At 35.5% G+C, this 24469-nt stretch overlaps 1 protein-coding gene across 6 annotated transcripts in view; it reads right to left on the bottom strand.

Moving 5' to 3' along the window:
• THSD7A (thrombospondin type 1 domain containing 7A) overlaps nucleotides 1–24469 on the bottom strand; it is a 713490-nt gene that overhangs the window by 269796 nt on the left and 419225 nt on the right. For all 6 annotated transcript variants that reach the window (XM_029233858.1, XM_029233859.1, XM_029233854.1 and 3 more), the window contains one exon: nucleotides 4744–5575. In XM_029233858.1, coding sequence (XP_029089691.1) covers nucleotides 4744–5558 — 815 coding nt within the window. In that variant the 5' untranslated portion in view covers nucleotides 5559–5575. The remainder of the gene's footprint in view (nucleotides 1–4743; nucleotides 5576–24469) is intronic.

Below are 24469 nucleotides of genomic sequence, written 5' to 3'. Positions count from 1 at the left end.
GTTTTAAGAGTTCTTTGTGTGTTTTGGATAATAAGCCCTTTATCAAATGCGTCTTGCAAATGTTTTCCCCAGTGTGGCTTGTCTTTTCATTCTCTTAAACTTATGCTGATTTTTATATTAGATTTTGGACTTTTTCCCTAATGATTTGTAGGAGTTCTTTATGCATTAAGAAAACTAGCTCTTTGTCAATTTTACGTATCACAATATTTTTTCTTCATTTGCTACTTGGATTTTAATTGGTTAACATTTTACCTGAGCAAAATTTTCTTTATTCAAATAAATATAATCGTATAGATGAATCTTTTCCTGTATGTTTTCTGCATTCTGTGACCTAATAGGTCACATAAGGATACCTTCCTTATTTTGAGACTTCAACTTTCTAGCCTTTCTTCTAGTATTTAAAAAGAAAACATTTTTAAGTACTCAATGAACCTGGACTTTGTTTGGGTATACAACTGAAAAAGGGATACGATTCTTTTTTCCCCTTCCTTCTTCCTCTTCTTCTTTACGTGGCAAAGCAACTGCCCTCCAAACAAAAACAAATTGATTAAATTATATCTTTTCTCCCAACTTGGAAATGGTCCTTCACCATTGGCGCCATACTGCAGGGTTTTGGGGAACTTTTTTCTAGACCCTTTTCTGATCTGATTATTCATGTGCTAACATAAAATTATTATTATTCAAAGAATAAAATGCATTTAATTATCTTGTGACACTAGTCTTTTCTCTCTACTTTTATTTTTCAGAATTTTCCTGGCTTTTACTTATTTTTCTCTTGTTAATTTTATAGTAACAATGTAGGGACAATTGATATATTTATTAGATGTTCTAGATAGGCACACATTTACTTTTGTACTTTCAAAGTCTGGTATTATGTGCAGAAATTTTATAATTAGGTTTATTAACAGAATTTTTACTATTGTAAATGGGATATTTTAATTTTTTGTGTCCATCATGTTTAGCTAATTGTTGTTTGCATCTAGGGAATATATTGATTTTGAGATATTATCTTTGTGTCCATCCACCCTATTGAGGTATTTTATTGTTTATATTTTCAATTGAATATCTTGAGTTTTCTATAACGTCTGGAAAAATCTTAATATTCCCACCTGTTTTCCAATTTTAATTTCTTTCTCTTTTCAACTACATTGACTAATACTTACAGATCAATGTTAACAGTGAAGATAATGTGCAGTCCTGTCTCATTTTTGACTATAAAGGAAATGCTTCTAGTGTTTCAGAACTGGGTACTAACCTGGTCTTTGGTTTGGTGTCTCTTTGTCTCTCTTTATAAAATTGTTCTAATGTCCATGAGGACATTATTTCAGCCTCCTCTACCAGAATATTGGCCCTGTGCAATTTCAATCTGTGGATTAAAGTCTTCCAACTTCAGGAAAGTCTTCTATTATATTTTGGGGGTTTTGTTTTATCTTTCTTCTGTTCTTTTTCTGGTCCTATCTTTAGGAATCCCAGAATGTTATATAGTGATCTCCTTTCCAGACCCATCATCTTTTTAAAAAATTGGAGTTGATGTTCTTAAACTGTTCTCCATCTCACTGACTCCTCTTACCACCAAAAATTTTCCAATTACCAATTATTTACTTGTTTTATAATTCTCTTCCTTTTCGGAGCTCTGTCAAATCACTTTTAAAATTCTATTTTCTTGACTCTTCTTTGAATACTAAAATTACTTCTGGTTTTGATTCAGAAGACCATATTCTCTTTAATACGTTTGGTTTCTTGAAGAGCTGTCTGATGAAACTTTCAAAACAACTCTTCACCTGGGGTAAGACTCTATTCAAGCCTGGCTGAAAATCACTGGTTCACAGGGAAGCCCCCTGCGTCATGGTGTGTATAATGATTTAGAATTCTCTTCCACTGGTCATCAAAACTTTAATCCCCCAGTCCATCAAACTAATAGTCTTTTCTTGGCAATAATGGCATAGTGAGTTCCCCTCAGTGTTATTATGCCATTCTGTTTTCAAACAGAACACAAGAAGGCTTCAGCAGCCCTTTCACTAACACAGACCATGCCATCATAAAACATGCCATTAACCTGGCCCCTCAGAAGTTTCAGGCTACTCTTAGAGGTTTTAAGTGCTCATGAAAGCTATAAAGACATAATGCCCCTTTAACTTTCCTCCTCAGTTAGATCTATTTAATTTATAGATTGAAAATTAATCTATAATCTTCTCTATCAATTGTGGTTTGGGACTGTGATTGTTTCCTATTGTCATAAAAGATGGACTTGCATTCATGTTTTTCATTCTTACTGATTTTAGTCTGTTTGAAAGCAGAAAGCATGGGAAATCTATCATCTTTAGCTTTGCAGTTCTAGCAGCAATTCTACTAAACTTATTTTTATTTGCCCTATGAATTGCTTCCCCAAGATTCTTAGGTTTATTTAGATAAATTCATTTAGTTATTGTAATAGGACTGTTTTAGCCTTACTAAATGACTTTTTTATCCTCTTACACAATAAAATTGTTTCTGAATTTGATATAAGATGAAGCACTTTAATCATCAAGTCTTTCACCTGTGGTCCTGTTCTTTGCTGGAGTTATCCATCCATTCTTCACTTTAAAAAGCTTCACTGGTATGGTGTAATGTTTGAGAAAAATGTAGGCAAAATACCTAATTGTTGTATCTTCTTTACTAAGACTAACTTTCTTAATCATATATATTTATTCATATTATTCTTTATATAATTGTCAAATAAGAGAAATATTAAGGAGCAATTTAACATAATATTTAATTTATACCCTAGTAAGTTATAACATACATGCAACTACCATTTTATTGGAATAGATACGGTATTTCTAATGGAATATAAGCACCCGGCAGAGGATCTACAGATTTTTATATCTATTTGCTTACAAATAACTGGATAGAAATATCAGGCTCTATGCAGTAGTAGCTACTGCTCTAAGTATACTTTTAATCGAGTAGTCAACATGAAATTAAACGTCTACAGCATATTAACCTAGCGACAGCAGGAGACAACTCAAGTTGCCTTGGAGGCTTATTCAATTACATGGTGGGAGCCAAGTAACTAATATAACTGTAATACTTCAGGAAAAGAGATCAGAAAATCACCAGGAAAAGGACAGTCAGAAAAGAATTAAACAGGGATTGAAATTAAAATGTCCATGACACAGAATCAGAGGTGAACACACACACACACACACACACACACACACACACACACACTTCCTCTCCCTCTCCCTCTCCCTCTCCCTCTCTCTCTCTCTCAAGGAGTCACAGGGAACCTGGGGAATGAAGGCAGGAGAAGCAGCCTTTAGCAAGACCAGGAAAAGAGTTGGATTGATGACCTCAGAACAGAGAGAGAGCAAATTACTGTACGGCTGAAAGAAAATGTATGTACAAAGAGGGAGTAGCAAATATCCTAAAAATAGCGACCAGAACAATGGTATGATGAGAGAAATTGTCTTAGGAAGATACATCAATTGTTTGTTTACTCACTTATTGAAACTATATCCTGCTCCAAAAAGGCTTTCAGTCAGCTTTCAAAATCCACAGATAGCAAAATCATTAGACAAGAATGAATGAAAGAAAATAATGAGGGTGAGAAGAACATGAAGCCGGTGGGGGGTATTAGTAAACAACACGCATGCCACACAGTCCTACTTATGTTCCCAAGGTAAACAGGAAAACGTGATCTATTACAAGATATCCAGGGGCCATAAGGAAAACGATCCAGATGCTCACCAGAAGCACATGGGTTGAGACTTCAGTGAAATTTATCTTATGTGTTTTTAATCAAGAGAACAGACTGTGCAATGGAGTAGATGACACTTCCAATGTCATTTCTACAGTAAATATGATATAAAATTCTGAGTGATGTTGCCATAATTTCTCTCAGTTCAGTCCAAATCATAGCTACATAAATATTTCAGGAGAAGCAATTATGCAAATGATCCAAATAAGCCCCTCCCAGATGGTCTGGCTTATCCAAGAGCAAAATTTAGAATATCCAGAAAACATAATACCCTTTAGATAATCCTCAATGAATATTTTCACAAGAAATAAATCATGCATGAGAAGTCTTTCATAATATAGTCATTATTTACCCAGAGATAATTTGACAAATAATTTCTGTCTAGACAATGCAGTCAATTAATTACATGTTTTCTAAAGTAAGCTACTCATGATTAAATAACCTTTACTTACCTTATTTTCTGCTGGTTTCCCTCTTCTTCTCTGGGGAGAGTTATTCCATTTTATAAAATGTAAAAGGAACTGTTCTTAGGTATAGCTCCCTGGGTGGTTGTTTAGATTTTGTTTATAGGGTAATTCTGAACATGTTATAAATTTGGGGAGATTATAAGTGTGCCTTATTCTTACTAAAATAAGTATCTGAAATGAAAATTCCCAAACTCCAGCTCACTATGTTTTTTTTTCCCCCATTATAGGTGAAAACAGCACTGCTGACCTAAAGAAGCAAGATCATCTCATGGAGAATCTCTCATGCTTTAGGTTTTGACAGGAAAATTTAAATTACCTCTAGTGGTATAGTGCCTAAACATGTACAAAACAGAGGTAACTTCAGGAAAACCACAAAAGTTTAAATGTCTTCAAGTGGAAAATGTCCCACTTGGGGGTAGTAGCTCATCCTAGGTGTACACATATGAATTTCAGGACTTAGTACAGAAGGTCTTAAGTACTCTGTAGCCCATGGTCTTGACAGGGAGACACGCTTATTTAATGGTAATAAAATGTTACCTCAGATCAGCAGCTTTCCCCGTCTTGTTCGTACACATAACTTCTCTGGTCTGGTATCCAATCTGGATGTCCCAATATTTGTTCTCTTGTCGGTTCTGTCTGTTTCTATTTCTCTTTTTCTTGATCAGTTCACGGGCCTCCGGATCCTTCACTCCTTTCCCTCGGTCCTTGCCCCGTTCTTTATTCTTCCCACGTCTCCTTGCTTGTCTTACTTGCCTCGAGTGGGGTATCGAGCACGTGCTCCAGGGCCCCACCTGCAAGCTGTACATGCTCTCTTCAGCTTCACAGGCACTAGACTGGCACACCTGAAACTCAGTCAGATTTGGACAGCCTGAGCCTCCAAACTGGGGGGGCGCCACCACATGACGCGTCCGGTGCTGGAGCCCACTGCCACAAGTCTTGGAGCATTCCGACCAGGCAGAAAACTCAGATACGATGCAATCTTGCTGGCAGGGGATGAGGCAGGCCTGTTCCAGAAGAGGCTTGGGCTCAAAGTACTCACAAATGATATCCTCCGCAGGGATGTCTTTCTCTTTCTGGATGCACATTATCTCTCGCACCTGAATGCCTTCTTCCCCTTTAACGCACTCAAGGGGTTTCTCCAGGCTTTTTGAAATCACAGGCTGACAGTGATTCCAGGGTCCCAGCCTCCAGTCGTATAACTCTTTGTGCCAGTCACAAACTTTGAAACAATTTTGCTGGTTGCTGGGCCTCTCAGCCTGCTTGCAGTTTGTATGCAATGTTGTCCATCCTTCCACATGAGCACACCACACAGCCCGGGTCTGAATGCCTCCTGGACCACATTCGTCTCCCATGCATCGGCCCCATGGACCTAAAAACGATACAAGAGTTAACAGTGCTACTAGATGAAAACTACAAATTACTTCACATTCCAGAAAGGTACTTCAAGATCTAGTACATTAACTTCCCTGAAGTGTTATAAAGTAGGTCTCTGTACACGACTGTTGCAAAGTAATGATCTACACTCAGTATTTTTGCAGAAGGGGAACTGTGTCACAGAGTCTATATAAGGTAACTGCTGGGAAAAGTTCATTTTGCGTCCTTTTAGGATTACTGAAAACTTGCTTTTATTCATTTTCTTAATTTTAAGTAGGTAGAGAACTCCCGGCTCATTAAGAACCCTTGCTTAATTTTAGGTAGGTAGAGAACCCTTGCTTACATTAGAAACTAGTCACAGTGAAAACCCATTACTCCTGCCTCATAACCATCAAATTCATTTCACTAACTGGCAAAGAAAACGGCTGCTCGTGAAGAACTTTGTCTCCTGCAGACTTTTCTTTTCCTGGGGCAATTAACTATTTTGTAGAATATGCTCTCTTCCCTCTCATTTTCTGTTGTTGTACATACTATGACTGAAAGAATCTATTAGTTGCATACGTGTGTGCTGACAGAAGTGTTTACTTTCTTGTAACCAAAGCTGGGAAGTGAAAAATTCATTCTATCACATTCTCCCCTTAAATTTACAAAAAAAATTTTTTTTTATCATCTCCACAGTCAAATAGAAAGATGGGTAAGAGAATTAAAATTTGACTAAAAGATTTTTGGAATTTTCTGCATGTTAAAGGGTTACTTTGAGTTTTATCAATTTATTCATTTCCTAAATATGAACTACTTGGCATTATGGAGCAATTTTATGGAATACTTAAGTCAGTGGCTTTAAAATGAAATGTGGGCTTTTTACCTTAGAATCCTTCTTATCATAGATTGAAACCTACTTATATTTGCATATATCACTTCTTTTTTTAAGGTAGATAATAGGATTCTCAAGACTTTAATAGACAAATAGCAATTTATGTAATAGAGATTACATTATTTTGGAATTTTAAAGAAACGTAATAATCATATAATTACATGATTTTCAAAACGTGGCCCCTGGCATTTGAGGAGTTATTTGATGTGGACTAGAGCCATCTTCAATAGGCTGTGTGGGAAGTGGGCGAGCAGCATACACGGTCCGGCTCCAGGGTCACTCAGCCCCACCCCACTCCCTTCCTCCCTCATTGCTGCTTCCCTAAGAAAAGCTCCATTATTATTATTTATTTTTATGTATGTTGATATTATACATAGATTTTGTCTGAGAAGAGGCTTCTGTCGCTGAAAAGTAAAAACCACTAAACTAAGCCAATAGATTCACTCTATGAATGAGGAAAACAAGTGACAAGGAGGGGAGGTGACTTGCCAAGTTCACATCTTAAATGAATAAAAAAACCATCCTGGATTTTAGACTCCAGTTCTGACTTTTATTTTTATTATTTATCCTACATTTCAGAGCTTGAGACTTAGATACTCCTATACAAAACGATTAATCTACAAAGAATGAAATATGAAGAATGTGACTATATTTAAACATTTAATTTTGTTTAACTAGGAAGATGTTTACAACTAGAAGATGTTAACTTCATTACAAATGGAATGATGGAGTTGTAAACAGAAAACAGACTGACTGAAAATACTGTGCTAACTAACCACAGTTGCGTGAAAATTTGGCATACCTATATCATTACTTTATGAAGCTCATATGCATATGTAGAGAATTACAAGTGGCTTAAAATACATTCAGGGAAACAGCCTTCCCAGAGTGCTGATGTCAAAACTTTATGAGCTAAGAAAGTCAGTGAGTGTATTACATCTGTATACATGGAATACCTGATAATATTTTAATCTTATTTTTAATTTGTCAAAGAAAAATATATATTCATAAATCTGTTGATGCTGTCTTAGAGATTTCCTAAATATCCAGTTTGGGAATCAGAACGTGGGACCCTTCTCAAGGGAACAGAGTAAAATGTATGAAATTTTAGTTAATTCCATAAATCTTTGCTATTTATTCATTTTCCCCTTCATACTTGAACAACAGTAATCTTTATTTCTCATCCTAAATACAGCATATAAAGATACGTTTATGTTGGACCATCAAGTTAGGAGTAAGCTATATGCCATTAAGTCTAAATTTCAAAATATAAGTGTCTTGCATTAACTCAAAGTGTAAAACCCAGGTGTAATTCAGGAGAACTTCTTGATATTTTGTTTTCCAATCTTTGATATTAATTATGAAATTAGACTGAAGAATCAGACTAGGACTATTAAGAAGTTAGTCTTTTATCGTCCAAGTAAAAACAAAAAAATTTTATAGGAAAGTTATAGATTTGGCACTTAAAAATATTTAATTGTACTCTTTAGGTAGGTTGTACTACTATTAATGGGTGTGTTTCAACTGATGAAAATTAATATTTTATTACCGAAACCTGAGTATACAAAATGTGGATTGACTTTAAGTCTGTGTGTTATTACTGAGTAAGGAAAACACACATACTAAAAAACAAACCCTCTAAAATTATGAACAAGAACTATACAACACTAGTTAACTATTACGTTTGAAATTTACCCTAGACAAAATAAGGATGGGTGAAGATATTACTCTTATAAACCAAATTTTATCAGAAAACTCCAGCCTTTCTTATAAGTTTCTTCAAAAATAAAAGTGAATGATGGTTACTTTGAAAATGATCCATAGCTTACTAACATCAAATTAGGGAGAGATCCCTTCTTACACATTCTTAGAACACTCCACATGTCTCTCACATCATGTTTACCACAATTTTAATTAGTTTATTAAATAATAGTTTGCCAATATCTGTTTATCACATCAGACTGACTCAGTGGCTCCTTAAGAACAGAACTTTGCTATCTTCTGCAACATTTGGTTTGATCATGTCTTTTACATGGCTGGCTTTTGAATGAATTTCCTCAATCATTTTGTTCAGAAAAGAGAGAATTTAGTTTACAGATTTTATTATCCAAGGCATTACGTGGTTGATATCAATGCCAACAGAAAGAAACTGAGTTCGAGAAAAATTCTACACTATTTCATATACATTGATAATGAATAAGCATTTCAAAAGTTGACTTAGATAACTAGAAAAAGCATACATTCTATATACAAATTCAATTCAATTTCCATTCCAAAAATAATATCATAGATTCTATTAACCAGCTAGTAATAGATAACACTGTTGGGTTTATTTTATTCCAAGTATATTTACATTGAGAACCAGAAGATAGGTATCCCAAGAAAATTCTAGAGATATATAAAAATACTAGGCTAAAGGGGGGAAAAAAAAACGCATGAAGGCACCAGTGAAAGTAGAGGTGGCAATATAATCACAATTGAACCTAAAGAAAACTCATTCACTTTGCAGCGTACCTTATCTGCTATCATAACTTTTCATTAAATTATGGGTATTGTACTTGTGTCCAATTAACAGACCTATTGAAAAATCAGATCTTCACCACTGCACACCTGATGAAAGGCTGTCTAGTTCTGTACTCCAAGTAGTCTTAAAATAATCAGATACGGAACAGAAAGAGGACCACATCTAAAGTTGCTCTTGGCAGCTAAGAATTATCAGCCCAATTAGCTACCACGTTTCAAGAAGTACAAATGTTTTAAAGTGCAATTTGAAAAGCACAATATGCAAACTCTATCAAGGAAAACATGAAGTCGTCTCCCAAGCACAGTATGAGAATATGATATTTAATTCACAGGTCTCTGCACAAATATTAAATTGTAGTCCCATATCTCATATTACTAAGAGTGGGAAATGGTGGTGTTGGAAAGGTTGTGTGTGTCTGCGTGAGCGTGTGTGTGTGTATATCAGGATGTTTGTATTTTTAACAAGAATAGAAAGAATTTCCATTGGTTTGAAACTTGCTTCCTTTATTATTCTTGTTCATGATTATATACAGAGAACTTGGAATCTAAGTGTGCAAAACAAAAGATAGGCACCTTTCTACTTAAGAGCTTGGTAATGTCCTTTTATGGATGGAAATGTATTCCTGCATACAGATTTGTAGGATTGTGTTCATTCAGTATCATGAAAGCACCTCTAGGGTGTAGGTTAATAAATACATGTAGAACACTTAGCTTGACAGATTTTATGTAAATTGAGAAAAATATACTGGATATCTTATTCAACTAAAAAGAAGTTAAAACAAATGATTGCATATACAAAATATTTATGTAATTGTTGGACTCACAATACAAATATTTTCACTTGGAACTGATGCAATAGTATGCAAAATTGTTACAACAACTTTAAATGAATGCTACTTGGCTTCGTTTTCCACTGACTAGTGCTTTAAATATAATTCTTAACTCAATTTCCAAAAACGTTGATAAAATAATCAATTTATTTTTATTCCCCCTAAGGAAGATTTCATAACATGCCTATTCTCTTCACATCATTCAAAACTCTCTCTTTATGTCAGTCTACAAAAGACAGTCTTTTAAATTTAAAAGTAGTATGTTGCCTACCCTATTCAACACTGACTCCTTCTAAGGTTGTTTTTCTGTATGTCAAGGGCATGAGAACAATAAAAGGTTGAGTCTATAAAAGGCCACATTATTGACAGGTGGCTAGCAACTGTTCCAAAGAGCCTTATAAAGGATAAACACTATAAAAGGAGCATGAGAAAATTATGCAAACTACTTTCTGTCCTTGTTTGCTACAAAACTCTCAGATGAGCCAGTTTCTTGTTTGACTAAATATGTCTGCATCCTTCAAATGAGATGATGCATTTTCCCTCCTGGATTTGCTTATGGAACAGCACGTCCTAGTTTACCATGATCAAGGAATGCACAAACAACTTAGTAGTATATTAAATTCTGTCTCATGAATGCTGCACAGTATCCTATTTTGAAATACACAAGTCACAGATTTTTTAAAAAATATCTTTATTGGAGTATAATTGCTTTACAATGTTGTGTTAGTTGCTGCTGTATAACAAAGTAAAACAGCTATACGTATACATATATCCCCATATCCCCTCCCTCTTGTGCCTCCCTCCCACCTTCCCTATCCCTCCCCTCTAGGTGGTCACAAAGCACCGAGCTGATCTCCCTGTGCTATGTAGCTGCTTCCCACTAGCTATCTATTTTACATTTGGTAGTGTATATGTGTCCATGCCAATCTCTCACTTCATCCCAGCTTACCCTTCCTGCTCCCTGTGCCTTCGAGTCCATTCTCTATGTCTGCGTCTTGATTCCTGTCCTGCTCCTAGGTTCTTCAGAACAATTTTTTTTTTAAGATTCCTTATATATGTGTTAGCATACGGTATTTGTTTTTCTCTTTCTGACTTACTTCACCCTGTATGACAGACTCTAGGTCCATCCACCTCGCTACAAATAACTCAATTTCGTTTCTTTTTATGGCTGAGTAATATTCCATTGTATATATGTGCCACGTCTTCTTTATCCGTTCATCTGCTGATGGACGCTTAGGTTGCTCCCATGTCCTGGCTATTGTAAATAGAGCTGCAGTGAACATTGTGGTACATGACTCTTTTCGAATTATGGTTTTCTCAGGGCATATGCCCAGTAGTGGGAATGCTGGGTCATATGGTAGTTCTATTTTTAGTTTTTTAAAGAACCTCCACACTGTTCTCCATAGTGGCTGTATCAATTTACATTCCCACCAGCAGTGCAGGAGGGTTCCCTTTTCTCCACACCCTCTCCAGCATTTATTGTTTGTAGATGCTTTGATGATGGTCATTCTGATCGCTGTGAGGTGATACCTCATTGCGGGTTTGATTTGCATTTCTCTAATGATTAGTGATGTTGAGCATCCTTTCATGTGTTTGTTGGCAATCTGTATATCTTCTTTGGATAAATGTCTATTTAGGTCTTCTGCCCATTTTTGGATTGGGTTGTTTGTTTTTTTGATATTGAGCTGCATGAGTTGCTTGTATATTTTGGAGATTAATCCTTTCTCAGTTGCTTCATTTGCAAATATTTTCTCCCATTCTGAGGGTTGTCTTTTCGTCTTGTTGATGGTTTCCTTTGCTGTGCAAAAGCTTTGAAGTTTCATTAGGTCCCATTTTTTTTGTTTTGTTTTTATTTCCATTTCTCTAGGAGGTGGGTCAAAAAGGATCTTGCTGTGATTTATGTCATAGAGTGTTCTGCCTATGTTTTCCTCTAAGAGTTTGATAGTGTCTGGCCTTACATTTAGGTCTTTAATCCATTTTGAGTTTATTTTTGTGTATGGTGTCAGGGAGTGTTCTAATTTCATTCTTTTTACATGTAGTTGTCCAGTTTTCCCAGCACCACTTATTGAAGAGGCTTTCTTTTCTTCACTGTATATTCTTGCCTCCTTTATCAAAGATAAGGTGACCATATGTGCGTGGGTTTATCTCTGTGCTTTCTATCCTGTTCCATTGATCTATATTTCTGGTTTTGTGCCAGTACCATACACTGTCTTGATTAAGTCACAGAATTTTTTAAAAATTCTCTTCGTTTTTACTTGAGCAAATCACTGTAGGAAAAAAACCCTAGAAATTACTGCTAATTATCAGGAAAGAAAATTTTTCATAAATCCCATGAACTAAAGGTATCTAGTCTTCATATTTTGCTGTCATCCTATTAGGCAATTAAAAATATATTTAAATAAATTTAAGGTCATCCTATAAGTTGTTTTATAATTTTCTTTTTAACTACCCAATATGCTATAAAAATAACTCTGTTTCAATAAATGTTGGGGGGCTCAGGTATACACACACACACACACACACACACATACACACACACAAAGACTGACCCTACTAGACAGTTAATCTCATATGTTCTTCATGTTTGCACAATTAGATCTATACTATGGTTGAATGGCATGTTGTATCAATTTACCATGATTTACCTAACTGATATTCTATTTGTGGAAATTTAGGTCTTATAAAAAATTTTTTCCAACACTATACAGAATGCTACAATAAACACTGATTGTTATATATTGGTCAGGTAATTTAGCCAAGAGTTTTGCAACTTTTCAAGCTTTTGATACATCTGGTATTGCAAATGTGTCCACCCAAATGTATCAGTTTGCCCTCCAAACAGCCATTTTTTTCCCCTGATATCTACAGACTGCTAGTTTTCCAAATTTGGGCTCCTACTGGGGGAATCTGATGTGCTTATTTCCTCAGAGGGTCCATCTTTTGACTATTTTAACTACACAGATAGTCCTTATTCCCTTAAATCCAATCCTTTGTGTACTGCGGTCTACATAAAACCTCAAACCTTCTGGAGAATTGCTAGTATCCTCCCTTTTTCCAACACTGAAAAATAAGTTTTTAAATTTTGTATTCATTTTGGTCATTTCAAAGGATTTTTGCTGTGCATAGAAGCAAACATGTGATCTTAGATGTCTTTCTTGAAATAATCCCACAGATTGGTAAACTGAATGCCTGGCATACTGTACCATTCTCTATTATACTAATTGATTTAATTATAAGTATGCACTCTCTCTAGGAGACCCCCTTGTGTAGATTTATCAACATAAAAACAATTAAATTTTGAATATTCACTGACCTAAAATGGATTAAATTTTCTTTTTGAAGGAAAAAAAAGGAGTGCTCATAACTTTTTTGACTTGAGTTTTAATTTCACTTTAATTTAAAATATAACTCTCAAATGACAAATCAGTTTGGTGGATAAGGAGAGATCACTGTGAAGTCAAGCTGAGCTTTCATCTTCAATAAGTAATTAAACTTTAATAAGAAATTACATAAGAGTATCAAATTAAATGTATAAAAATTAGAACAAGCTCTTGAAATCTGATGAGACAATGAATGATGAATCAATGACTAGGATAGCTGATTTCATAGTTGCCAAATATAGTAATCTATTTTCAGGCCCTATCAACTTGATCTCTCTTACAAAAATTACTTAACCTCTTTAAATCTTGATTTCTCCCATATGTAAAACATACTATAATACGTACCATATCATTAACTTCCATAGTCTCATAATACTATCTGAACCATAAGCCATGTATCAATATTATGAGGAATATTTGTGATAAAGTTGTGAAATGCTTTTTTCTCACACAAAAAGATTTCATTTTTATGTGACTTAATCTTTTAAACTCTGTATGCATCAGTGGTGATTTCTTTAGGCTAGACTCCATGCAAGTGTGTTGACCCCTGATCTCATTGGAAGCAGATCCTTTAGCACCAGTCAACCTTCAGATAACTGCAGGCCTGGCCAGTCTTGACCACAGCCTCATAACAGACCCTGAGTCAGAAGCACCCAGCTAAGTTGCTTCCAAATTTCTGACACGTGGAAACTGAGATGATAAATTTTACTGGCTGTAATCAGCTAAATTTTGAGGTAATTCATTATGTAGCAATAGATACCTAACACAGACTACGGTCCCTGAAGACGTATGCTGCTGTAACCAAAAATTTAAAATATGGGAGTGGCATACTGGAACCAGGCAGTGGGCAGAGCTGGCTGGAAGGACAATGAGGAAAGTGTTAGTCAAAGCCAAAGGTACTTTTTAAAAACAAGACTGTTAGAAAAAGGCTAATGGTAGCTGCCAGTAAGAACTTAAAAAGAAGTGAGATCTCCAAAGAAGACATACAGATGGCCAAGATGCACATGAAAAGATGCTCAACATCACTAATTATTAGAGAAATGAAAATCAAAACCACAATGAGGTGTCACCTCACACCAGTCAGAACGGCCGTCATCAAAAAATCTACAAACGATAAATGCTGGAGAGGGTATGGAGAAAAGGGAACCCTCCTGCACTGCTGGTGGGAATGTAAGTTGATACAGCCACTATGGAGAACAGTACGGAGGTTCCTCAAAAAACTAAAAATAGAACTACCATACGACCCAGCAATCCCACTACTGGACATATATCTGGAGAAAACCATAATTCACAAAGATACATGCACCCCAATGTTCACTGCAGCACTATTTACAACAGCCAAGCCATGGAAGCAACCTAACTGTTCATCAACAAGATGAATGAAGAAGATGTAGTACATATATACGATGGAATATTACTCAGCCTTAAAAAGGAATGAAATAATGCCATTTGCAGTGACAAGGATGGACCTAGAGATTGTCATACTGAGTGAAAGAAGTCAGAGAAAGAGAAATATCATATGATATCGCTTATATGTGGAAACTTTAAAAAATGGTACAAATGAACTTATTTACAAAACAGAAATACAGTCACAGATGTAGACAACAAACTTATGGTTACCAAGGGGGAAGGGAAGGAGGGATAAATTGGGAGATTGGGATTGATACATACACACTAATATATATATAATAGATAACTAATAAGGACCTACTGTATAGCACAGGGTACTCTGCTCAAAACTCTGTTATGATCTATATGGGAAAAGAACCTAAAAAAGAGTAGATATATGTATACGTATACCTGATTCACTTTGCTGTCCAGCAGAAACTAACACAACATTAAAATCAACTATACTCCAATAAAAATTAATTTAAAAAAAAGAAGTGAGGAGAATGTTACAGAAATTTGAGGAAAGGGGATTCTTGTATCATGACAGAGAGTTTAAGCAATACTGTCACCTACAGTCATGTAAAGTGGAAAATACACCTTATGAACTGGTGATCTAACTAAGATTTCCAGTCAGAGTGTTGAGCATGCCCCTGGTTTTTTTTATTAGAATATCTCTAATAAATAATCCCTTCCTAGTCACCAAATTCATGTCATGTCACGAATATAGTGGACTAGTGTGATGTGCTTTTTGACAAAAGGCAGAAGTGTTAACTGTCCCCAGGGTAAGGGAGTGACTGCATCTGTTATATAGTTTCAAGTAAAAGCAAAGAGCTTTTGATCCTTTTTACTAATTAGAATTGAGGAAAACACCTTTGCTAGATCAGTATCTGCATACCAAGGATCTAACACTGTGTTGATTTGTTGTAGTTTAAATACCACATCTTTCATAGCAGCTGAAATTGGGCCTAACACATGGTTAAGTTTACAGCAGCTTGGTGTCATCTTCTATGATCCATCCCGTTTTGTTTTACCTTTTTTAGAAACAACACAGGTCAATTAGACAGGAATATGATGCGGACCATGTCTCCTGTATCTTTTGAATGTTTGATGTGGCACTAATTTCTGTAATTCCTCCAAGGATGTTATGTTGGACCCTAACACAAAATGCCTCACTTCCTACCTACAATTCATCTCAATCTATCATCTCCATCTATCAAAAAGTCAGAGTCTTAGTAACTCTCAGTAGTAAGCTACTGTATGTCAGCCTAGCAGGTGATATTGCAAAGCATTTATCCTCTTGCCCCTATTCCCCACTGGTCAAGAATGGTCCCATGGTCATTAACTCCCTCACAATTTCAGGCTGTACATGAGTGAGTGCCAAGTAGATTTCTGCAGGCGTCTTGCACTACAATGTCAGAGAAGCTCTGGGAAAGTAGACTGCTCAGCCTATGATAAGTTGCAGTCAGTTTTCATCTACATGAACCTAGTTAAACCTGTGCAAAATTGGATGTCACAGGAGTGACTGGAGGTGGAGGTGAAGCCATGTGGATTGGAGATGGCACATAAGTGCCATTTCATGCTTAGCAAATGATGGTTTTTGCTTTTTGTTTTTCCTCTAAAAATGTCAAACCAAAGTCATCTATCTTTTTATGAACAGTATACCTTCAGGACAAAATTGCTAAAGGCTGAAGATGCCTGAATTTTTATCATGTTTATTTATTCATTTAACAGACATTTAGTGTGGGCTTACAATGTGCTAGGTGCTGTGATAGGAAAGAAAATAGATATATATTGAGATAAGAAAGCACTACAAAAGGTGGAAACATCAAAAGATGGAAGAATAAACAAAATATGGTATATACATAAAATTGAATATTATTCATCCTTAAAAAAGAATGAAATTCTGATACATGCTACAAGATGCATGAGCCTTGAAAACTTAGGCTAAGTGAGATAAGCCAGACACAAAAGGACAAATATTGTATGATCTCACTTATATGCGGCACCTGGAATGGCCAAATTCATAGAAACAGAGGTAGAATGTTACCAGGGGCTAAAGGAAGGAGAGATGTGGGCAGAGTTTCCGTTTGGGATGATGAAAATGTTCTGGAGATGGTTACTGGTAATATGGTTGCACAACAATACGAATATACTTAGCGCCACTGAATCGTTCAATTAAAATGATAAAAAGGCAAATTTTATATTATGTACATTTTATCACAATTAAAAAACATATAATGCTACAACAAACTTTAGCCAACAATTTTTATATTCATCTATAATCTTATGTAACTTCGAGAATTTTCTGGATATAGCAACATGGTGTCAAGGTTCTAGTAAGTTACTGCCAAGTTCAAAGCCTTGGGGAATTCTTAAATTCCTTAGGCCTAGAAGCAATTTATTTGAAACCTTCAAGCAAAAAGGGAAGAGCCAATTATAGATCTAATAGACCCTCCTTGTCTTATTAAACACTGAAAAAAGACAGCTCAGAAATGCCACCATTATCATCTTAGGTCTAGTGCCTAGCATATTAAATACATAGTTATCATAAATAATAGGTTCCAAGTTCTTCTGATGATGTTACACTGTGAACTGCATACCTCTATAATTACAATATATTTTTAGTCAGTAATGTGAGATTATGGATATGATCTTCACAAAATGGAAAATCAAAATGAATGGAAGTAACAACCTTTTGACATCTGTGCTGTTTTAATAACCCAGCTAAAATATATTTTATTCTTTGATTATTTAGGACATTTTTTGCACATACTTTGGTTAATAAATATGTACATGTCTTTTACTTTTGTGTGAAGCTCATTTTAGGTATATATTACGATTTAATACTCCCCTGCATATAATAAACCACTCTGGTAAAACAGAACCAAAGTAGATTCTCCCCCTAACGTGATGTTACAATTAATAAGGCTAACACACAAAAAATGTTAATTTCTTCCTTTCACGCACTGGGGTAAGACTGCATTACAGGCAATTATTAAGGATAACAATAAATTCCGTTTTTATCTTCTTACTTCAAAGGACTACAGTTATACATTTAGGAAACTGAGAAGTATGACTTCTTTACAAGAGACTATAAAGCCTTGCTTCATGGTTACCTTAGTCAATGCCCTTATGCATCGCTGTATATTTTCATAATCTCCACATAATTGATATCGCACTAAATGCTGTAATTATATAGAGTTAGAAGTAAGCAATTCAAATACCTGAAACATTTAATTTTCAACACACTAATCGGTATGTATATGAATGTAATTGTAAATTATCTGTAAATATACTTTTTAAATACAAATGATTTTTGCTAGCAAAATACTTCATCTGAAGCCAAGTTAACCTTTCCAAACTCCACGTGTCCAAGGAACTTGAGTGTACAGTTTAGGGCGGTAATTTGCAACATCAGTGACTTGGAAATGTCTACTAGAGCTTAGATTATTGTTTCCATAATGGGTAAAGTCAAGTGTAAAGCTTTTATAAAGTTAAGCATCAGCTCAAAATTATAACATGCTGTGAAAAATAATCAGTAGGTAATTTAAGATTTGAATGCATATGCTTCAGTTTCCCAGAAAGTGAATTGAAGACTATCTTCATTTTTTACGAGGCTCTTCCCAACTTTGATAAAATATAACCCATAAACATGGACAAATTTCTTAAGAATCAGATTATTTGATCAGTATTTTTCATGTAATAATTTTACTTTGGAAAATACGGCATATGTAAGATAGCCCCAAATTAAGTTATAAAATGTAGAGCCATAACTGGATTTGATCAATGTTGAGTATTTCTAACTCATGTCCTTTCTTAATAAAATCAGATATTCAGTTTTATCTTCAAAGAAATGTCACCAATAAAGCAGTGCTGAAGATGCATACAGTTCTGTTAGTTGTTTTTTAATAACTGTGGACAGTATATCTTTAACTAGGGAAAGTTTCTTTTAGCCTAAAACATTAAGATCTTATTAAAAATTAGGGAGTCAGAAATAAGCATCCATTTTCTGATTTTTGTTTCTATGTACATTTCTGTGTTTGGATATACATTTCTCCTTGATTATTAAATATCCATGGCTGACAAATTCCACAAGTATTAAATAGCTATAATTGAAAAATCATATTATATTAATACCAGTGTATTAGGCTAATCTATACTTTAAGACACATCATTACTCTTTTTGAAGACACATGTAGATGTAATACTTCTTTTGCCTGATTTAAAATCACAGTAAGGATGCATTTAAAAAACATAATATATATCAACTGAAATTAACTCAGGGCATTAATACACATGGCTTCACTGAGTAATTGGTTCCAAGAGTATGACAGAGAATCAACTAAGGCAGATGGTTAAATGAGGAATAGGGGAGCTGACAGTTGCACATTCACAGAAATTGTAAAATTTAAAACTGAAGGACACCATAGTGATAAACAGAGCAAGATCTTCAGACCATCAGAAGTTAAGTGCAGCTTACACAGTCATTATCCAAGCCTGGGTTAGAACCCAGATGTTCTGACTTCCCAGCTCACGTCTTCTGACTTCCCACTCTCTCATTCTACCGTAGGAGACTTTAATTAAGATGAAATAGCTCACACTGGAACTCTATTTCTCAAACTCTACTTAGTAAATTATCCAAGTAGCCTCAGGCTCCAAAAATAATTCACTAATTTACCATTATCTTGGAATCTGTGATTTGGAAGTGTCCACAGAGATCCTGTAATATTTATAAACTTTCTTCAATCTTTCTTAGGTTCTTTTAGCCTCAGATAGAATACTTCTGGTGACAAGAGTTCATTGTTTAGCAAAGTTGCCCATTCTGGTGATTGTCAGCTTTATTTATTAGAGATTTCTTTGCAATATTCCTATAAAATCTTCCACTCTAAGAATTCTAATCTAAACACTTCCTTATAGCTTTCCAAATATTTTAACACTCCAAACTAAATACTAATCTTCTTAATTTTTCTTATTCCTAAGAAGACTTCTGGTCTGATCATTAGGCTTGTTGCTTTCTGTGGCATTGTTAGATTGTGCAATAATACAATAGAGCAATCTGGAAACTAGTAAATAAAATGGACTAGACAGATAAATAAAACACTTGACCACGTCCACATATCTTTTATTCTAATTGAGATAAAAAAGTTAATAACCTCATATCCATTTCAACACAGTGAGTCTCACCCAAGCTTCTTACGTTAACTCTGTTAACTCATCTCACACATATTCTGTCGAGATTTAGACTTTTTTGATTCATACTATGCTATGTAATGAACTTACTCACTATGGCCATTCTTTTGGTAATTGCTTGGCTAACTCAGCCCCGTAAGGACAAAGGCACATATTGAAAATCCTGTCCCTGAATATCTATTTCTTCAATGAATCCTTATCCAGAGGCCAACTCAAGGAACTACAGGTACGTTTCACTTCCGAGCTCTTCCAGATTCCTTAATCAGCAGCACTCTCTGACCCAGGTTCTTGAGGTGCCATGCATTCAGTTATCACTCCCCAAACCTTTTCTCTCAGAATGCTGTAATTCCACTGCATAGTCCAGAATTGATAACTTTTAGGTTATATTTGAAGGTAAATGTTCATAATATATGTTTGCATGCTTTGATATAGTGTTCATATAATGCCACGAAAAATTAGGCTAATTACAAAGCAAATGCTTTACACATCTATCTGCATCAATTTAGTATTCTTTTGGTGGAAAGGAATGAGAATTATTTAAATCAAAATTACACTCATAAATTAAATTCTCATTATAGGAAGCAATTCTAGTGCTAAAAATGTTCTGAGCATTCTATACTGAATGCTCATTATTTGCTAGAGTACAAAGGTCATAGGGGCTCACAGTTCACAGATGGTCTCCAGGCTAAATAGGACACAGCAGAGGGACAGAGGAAACTTGCATTTAGATTACCTAGACTGTGTTCCTTACCAGAATTTAATCCTAATTTTTAAAAATTTTGGTTTTTGTGGTAAGAACACTTAGCATGAGATCTACTCTCAACAAATTTTTAAGTGTACAATACATTATTGACTATAGGTATAATGCTGTACAGCAGATCTCTAGAACTTATTGAAACTTTATGCCCATTGATTAATAGCTCCCCACTTGCCCCTCCCCCAGCCTCTGGAAACCACCATTTTTACTCTCTGCTTCTATCAGTTTGACTATTTTAGATAAGTCCATTGTGTATCACATTTTCTCTTCTTTTTAAAAAAAAAATTAATTAATTTATTTATTTTTGGCTGCGTTGGTTCTTTGTTGCTGCGTGCAGGCTTTCTGTAGTTGCAGCGGGCGGGGGCTACTCTTCATTGCGGTGCGCGGGCTTCTCACTGCAGTGGCTTCTCTTTGTTGCAGAGCATGGGCTCTAAGGCACACGGGCTTCAGTAGTTGTGGCACCTGGGCTCAATAGTTGTGGCTTGCAGGCTCTAGAGCACAGGTTCAGTAGTTGTGGCGAATGGGCTTAGCTGCTCTGCAGCATGTGGGATCTTCCCAGATCAGGGCTCGAACCCGTGTCCCTGCACTGGCAGGCGGATTCTTAACCACTGCGCCACCAGGGAAGCCCTGTACCACATTTTCTTTATCCATTTATCTGTTAATGGATATTCAGTTTGTTTCCGCATCTTGGCTATTGTGACAGTGCTGCCATTCCTCCAAAGAAGACATACAAATGGCCAAGAGGTATAAGAAAAGATGCCCAATATCACTAATCATCAGGCAAGTGCAAATAAAACCAAAATGAGATATCACCTCACGCCTGTCAGGATATTATCTAAAAAACAAAAGGCAACAAATACTGTTAAGGATGTGGAGAAACTGGACCACTGTTCATGGGAATGTAAACTGGTTCAGTCATTATGGAAAACAGCATAGTGGTTCCTGAAAAAAAATTAAACATAGAACTACCATATAATCCAGCAATCCCACTTCTGGGTATTTATCCAAAAGAACTGATGTGAGTTTCTTGAAGGGATATCAGCAGAATTTATTTTGTCTTTTTGAGGTATCCACTTCAGCTCTGGGCATCAATTTAGATCACCTGTTTTTCTTAACATGAGAGTTCTAGCTAATTATTTAATACCTATGTCCCTGTTCATACTAATACTGTAGCTTGTTAACTGAACAATTCCGTTCGATTTAATAAATATTACGGATACCTAGAATTTTAAGCATCCACATCTCTTTGCTAATCGAAGGAATCAGAATTATTTCTCTCAATTACCCATGAACTTCTTGAGTTAAAAAAATACTTGAAATCAGAGGTTGGTGAAATTTTCTTTCACATTATTGAAAAGTCATTACTGGAAGATTCCAAATAGTTTTTAATGTAGAAAAACATAAATGAGCATTGTTATCTTCTTTTTAACTATTGATTATTAACAACAAGTTCTGAGGTAGGTTCAATGTGACCCAATTGTTAAAACTGCCATGTAGTAAATTTCATATAATGTTCTTTTGGCCTTATTTTGAAGAGTGGAGATGAGAAGACATACACTTTAGCAAAGTAGCCTTAATGACATACTTTAAATCATAGCTCCTTGTCATATATCACAAGTTAACACTCAATACTTTTAAATAGTAGAATGAATTTTGTGTATTCCAGTCAGAGAGGAAAAATAGGTTCACTGGAAGCCTAAAGAAGGAGGATATTATATTCCTACTGGGGAACTCAAAGCTTGATGGAAATAATGAGATCTGAGTTGGAGAGGCAGAAATGGAATCACGGGACATAAGGTTGACAGCTGCTAGTGTGGGCGTAGAGAGTGCCAGGAACAGGGGACAACATGGACAAAACCAGAAAATGAAGACTGTATAAATAAGTAAGCACGTGGCACATAGATCTGAAAAGGAAAGGGAGCTTGGGATGAGGTTGGGGAGGCACTGGAAACTTTTCCGTAGGTGAATCCTAGCTTAATATATTTTATAATACCTTCCTCTAGGTAAATCCTAACTTCCTTTCAACAATCTGCTTTAATTGTGCTCATTCATTCTCTTCTCACGCTATGTATGTTTAAGAGAATTTCTCACATTATCTGTGCTACATATTCTGACCTCTTGTTATAGTGTCCTATTTTGTTTACCAAGTATTTTGCATATGCAAACCTATTTCTCCAGTAAGATTTTAAACCACTCAAGGACAGGAGCTTTGACATGTTCCTTTTGTAATTCCCACTATACTGCTAGACTGCCAATGAAAATTCATATGAAAGTTCTTTCCAGAGTACATTTAAGATGTAGTTGGGATTGCTCCTCAGTATATACTTGGTGAGCTGTAAGAGCTATCAGAAGATGGCTGTTTCTAGGAATCCTCGAAGGAAAAGATCTGAATTAAAACAAATACCTTGACACCCTGTATGAATTAGCAAGAGGCTAGAAAATAGAGTAGCCTAGCTATGGAGGTCTAGGTTATAGTACACTCAGAAAGTGACAGTAATGAAAGCCAAGCACCAGATAGGATGGCCACCCTGCCAGCATCAATAGGGGACCAGCAGTCTGTGAGTTCAGCACCAAAAACTCATTAATTGCAGGGCTAATAGGTGAGAAAACTAAACCATAGCTTAAGAAAATTTGTGCCTGAAAGCTAATTCAAGCCTTAAGGACGTTAGGCAATTAAATGGTAAAGCATGACTATTTCTTTTCAAGAAAGAGCCACCCATGATTGTTGAAAATTTAACAATAAATTTAACAATATTAAATAATTAAATTAAATAATTAAAATTTAACAATATTTAATTTAGTAAACTTTAACATTATTAACCTTCTGGTTTCTTTTCTATTATTTTCCTGAGGTTGTCATCAGAAGGATTCATGTTTATCATGTGTATTTTACTTTAGACTTGTTTGTCACTTGTTAATATGCTTGTGAAGATGACTGCAAGAAGTGATGGAATTCAAATTCTTTTCCCCACATAGGCCTTCTTTCACCCTGATGGTGTTAATAGTTGACTCATCATTTCAATGGCATTTTCTTCAATGTCACGGTGTTTCTCTGAGGATGTGTTACATTTTCATAATTGCTATCTTCCCAAGCATTCTGGTTTCTCAATGTGACAAACACTACACCTAAGATTTGAGATTCACAGCTCTCACAGGAAATCTCCATCTCTTAGAGGGTTTTTAAACTCATTTTGCCAACGGCTGAATTTTTTATCTGCGGATAAGCAGTTTTTCAGAATTTTATGCCATAAAAAAATTCCAGTCTTATGTTATTTTGATATCTTGCAGTTTTCATGCCATAAGGAATTATAAAGCAGAGGCTACTGGAGAGGGAACTTTTACCTCTGACCTCTCTGTAGCTCCTAGAAAACATGGTAATTTTTGCTTGTCTTGAAAAGAAAATGAGCACACGTAAGATGCACTGGAAAGTATTTTAAGATTCTTAGCAGAACTCAGTAGAATGCTATATGCCTAAGAGGATGAGTGAAAAAACCCCGATAATTTTATCCAGTAAGGGCATATTTCTTAGGACTTAAACTGCACTTTTTGGAGGTATTTCCAAAGGAAAAATATTTGACATATTTTGGGTTTTGAACTTATTCAAATTAAAAAACAAACAACAACAACCAAAAACGTCTTTCATTTACATCCAGCTCTTTTGGTTATTACCCATCTGTCACTGATTTCCTTACTGTGTAAATGACTGGTCACGAGTAACTTAGATCCCATTTATTACAGTAGCTATCCATTAGAGTAGAGGAGCTTATAAATGTGCTTAAAGACACTAGAGCAACCTATACCCACACCTGGAATTCTAAACACGCTAGCCATGCAAGTCCACTCTGGCCCACCTCTCACTTTTCTCTGCACTGAGCAGCCAGCGGGAGCTTCTCGACACGCAAATCTGTTCGTGTCACCTTGTTGCAGAGAACTCTCTGATACCTTC

Source organism: Monodon monoceros, unplaced genomic scaffold, assembly GCF_005190385.1.
Source record: "Monodon monoceros isolate NGI ecotype Baffin Bay Population unplaced genomic scaffold, NGI_Narwhal_1 Super_Scaffold_2, whole genome shotgun sequence".
Lineage (NCBI taxonomy): Eukaryota > Metazoa > Chordata > Mammalia > Artiodactyla > Monodontidae > Monodon > Monodon monoceros.
The sequence above is the reverse complement of the archived record's forward strand: the minus strand, read 5'-3'. Positions and strand labels throughout refer to the sequence as shown.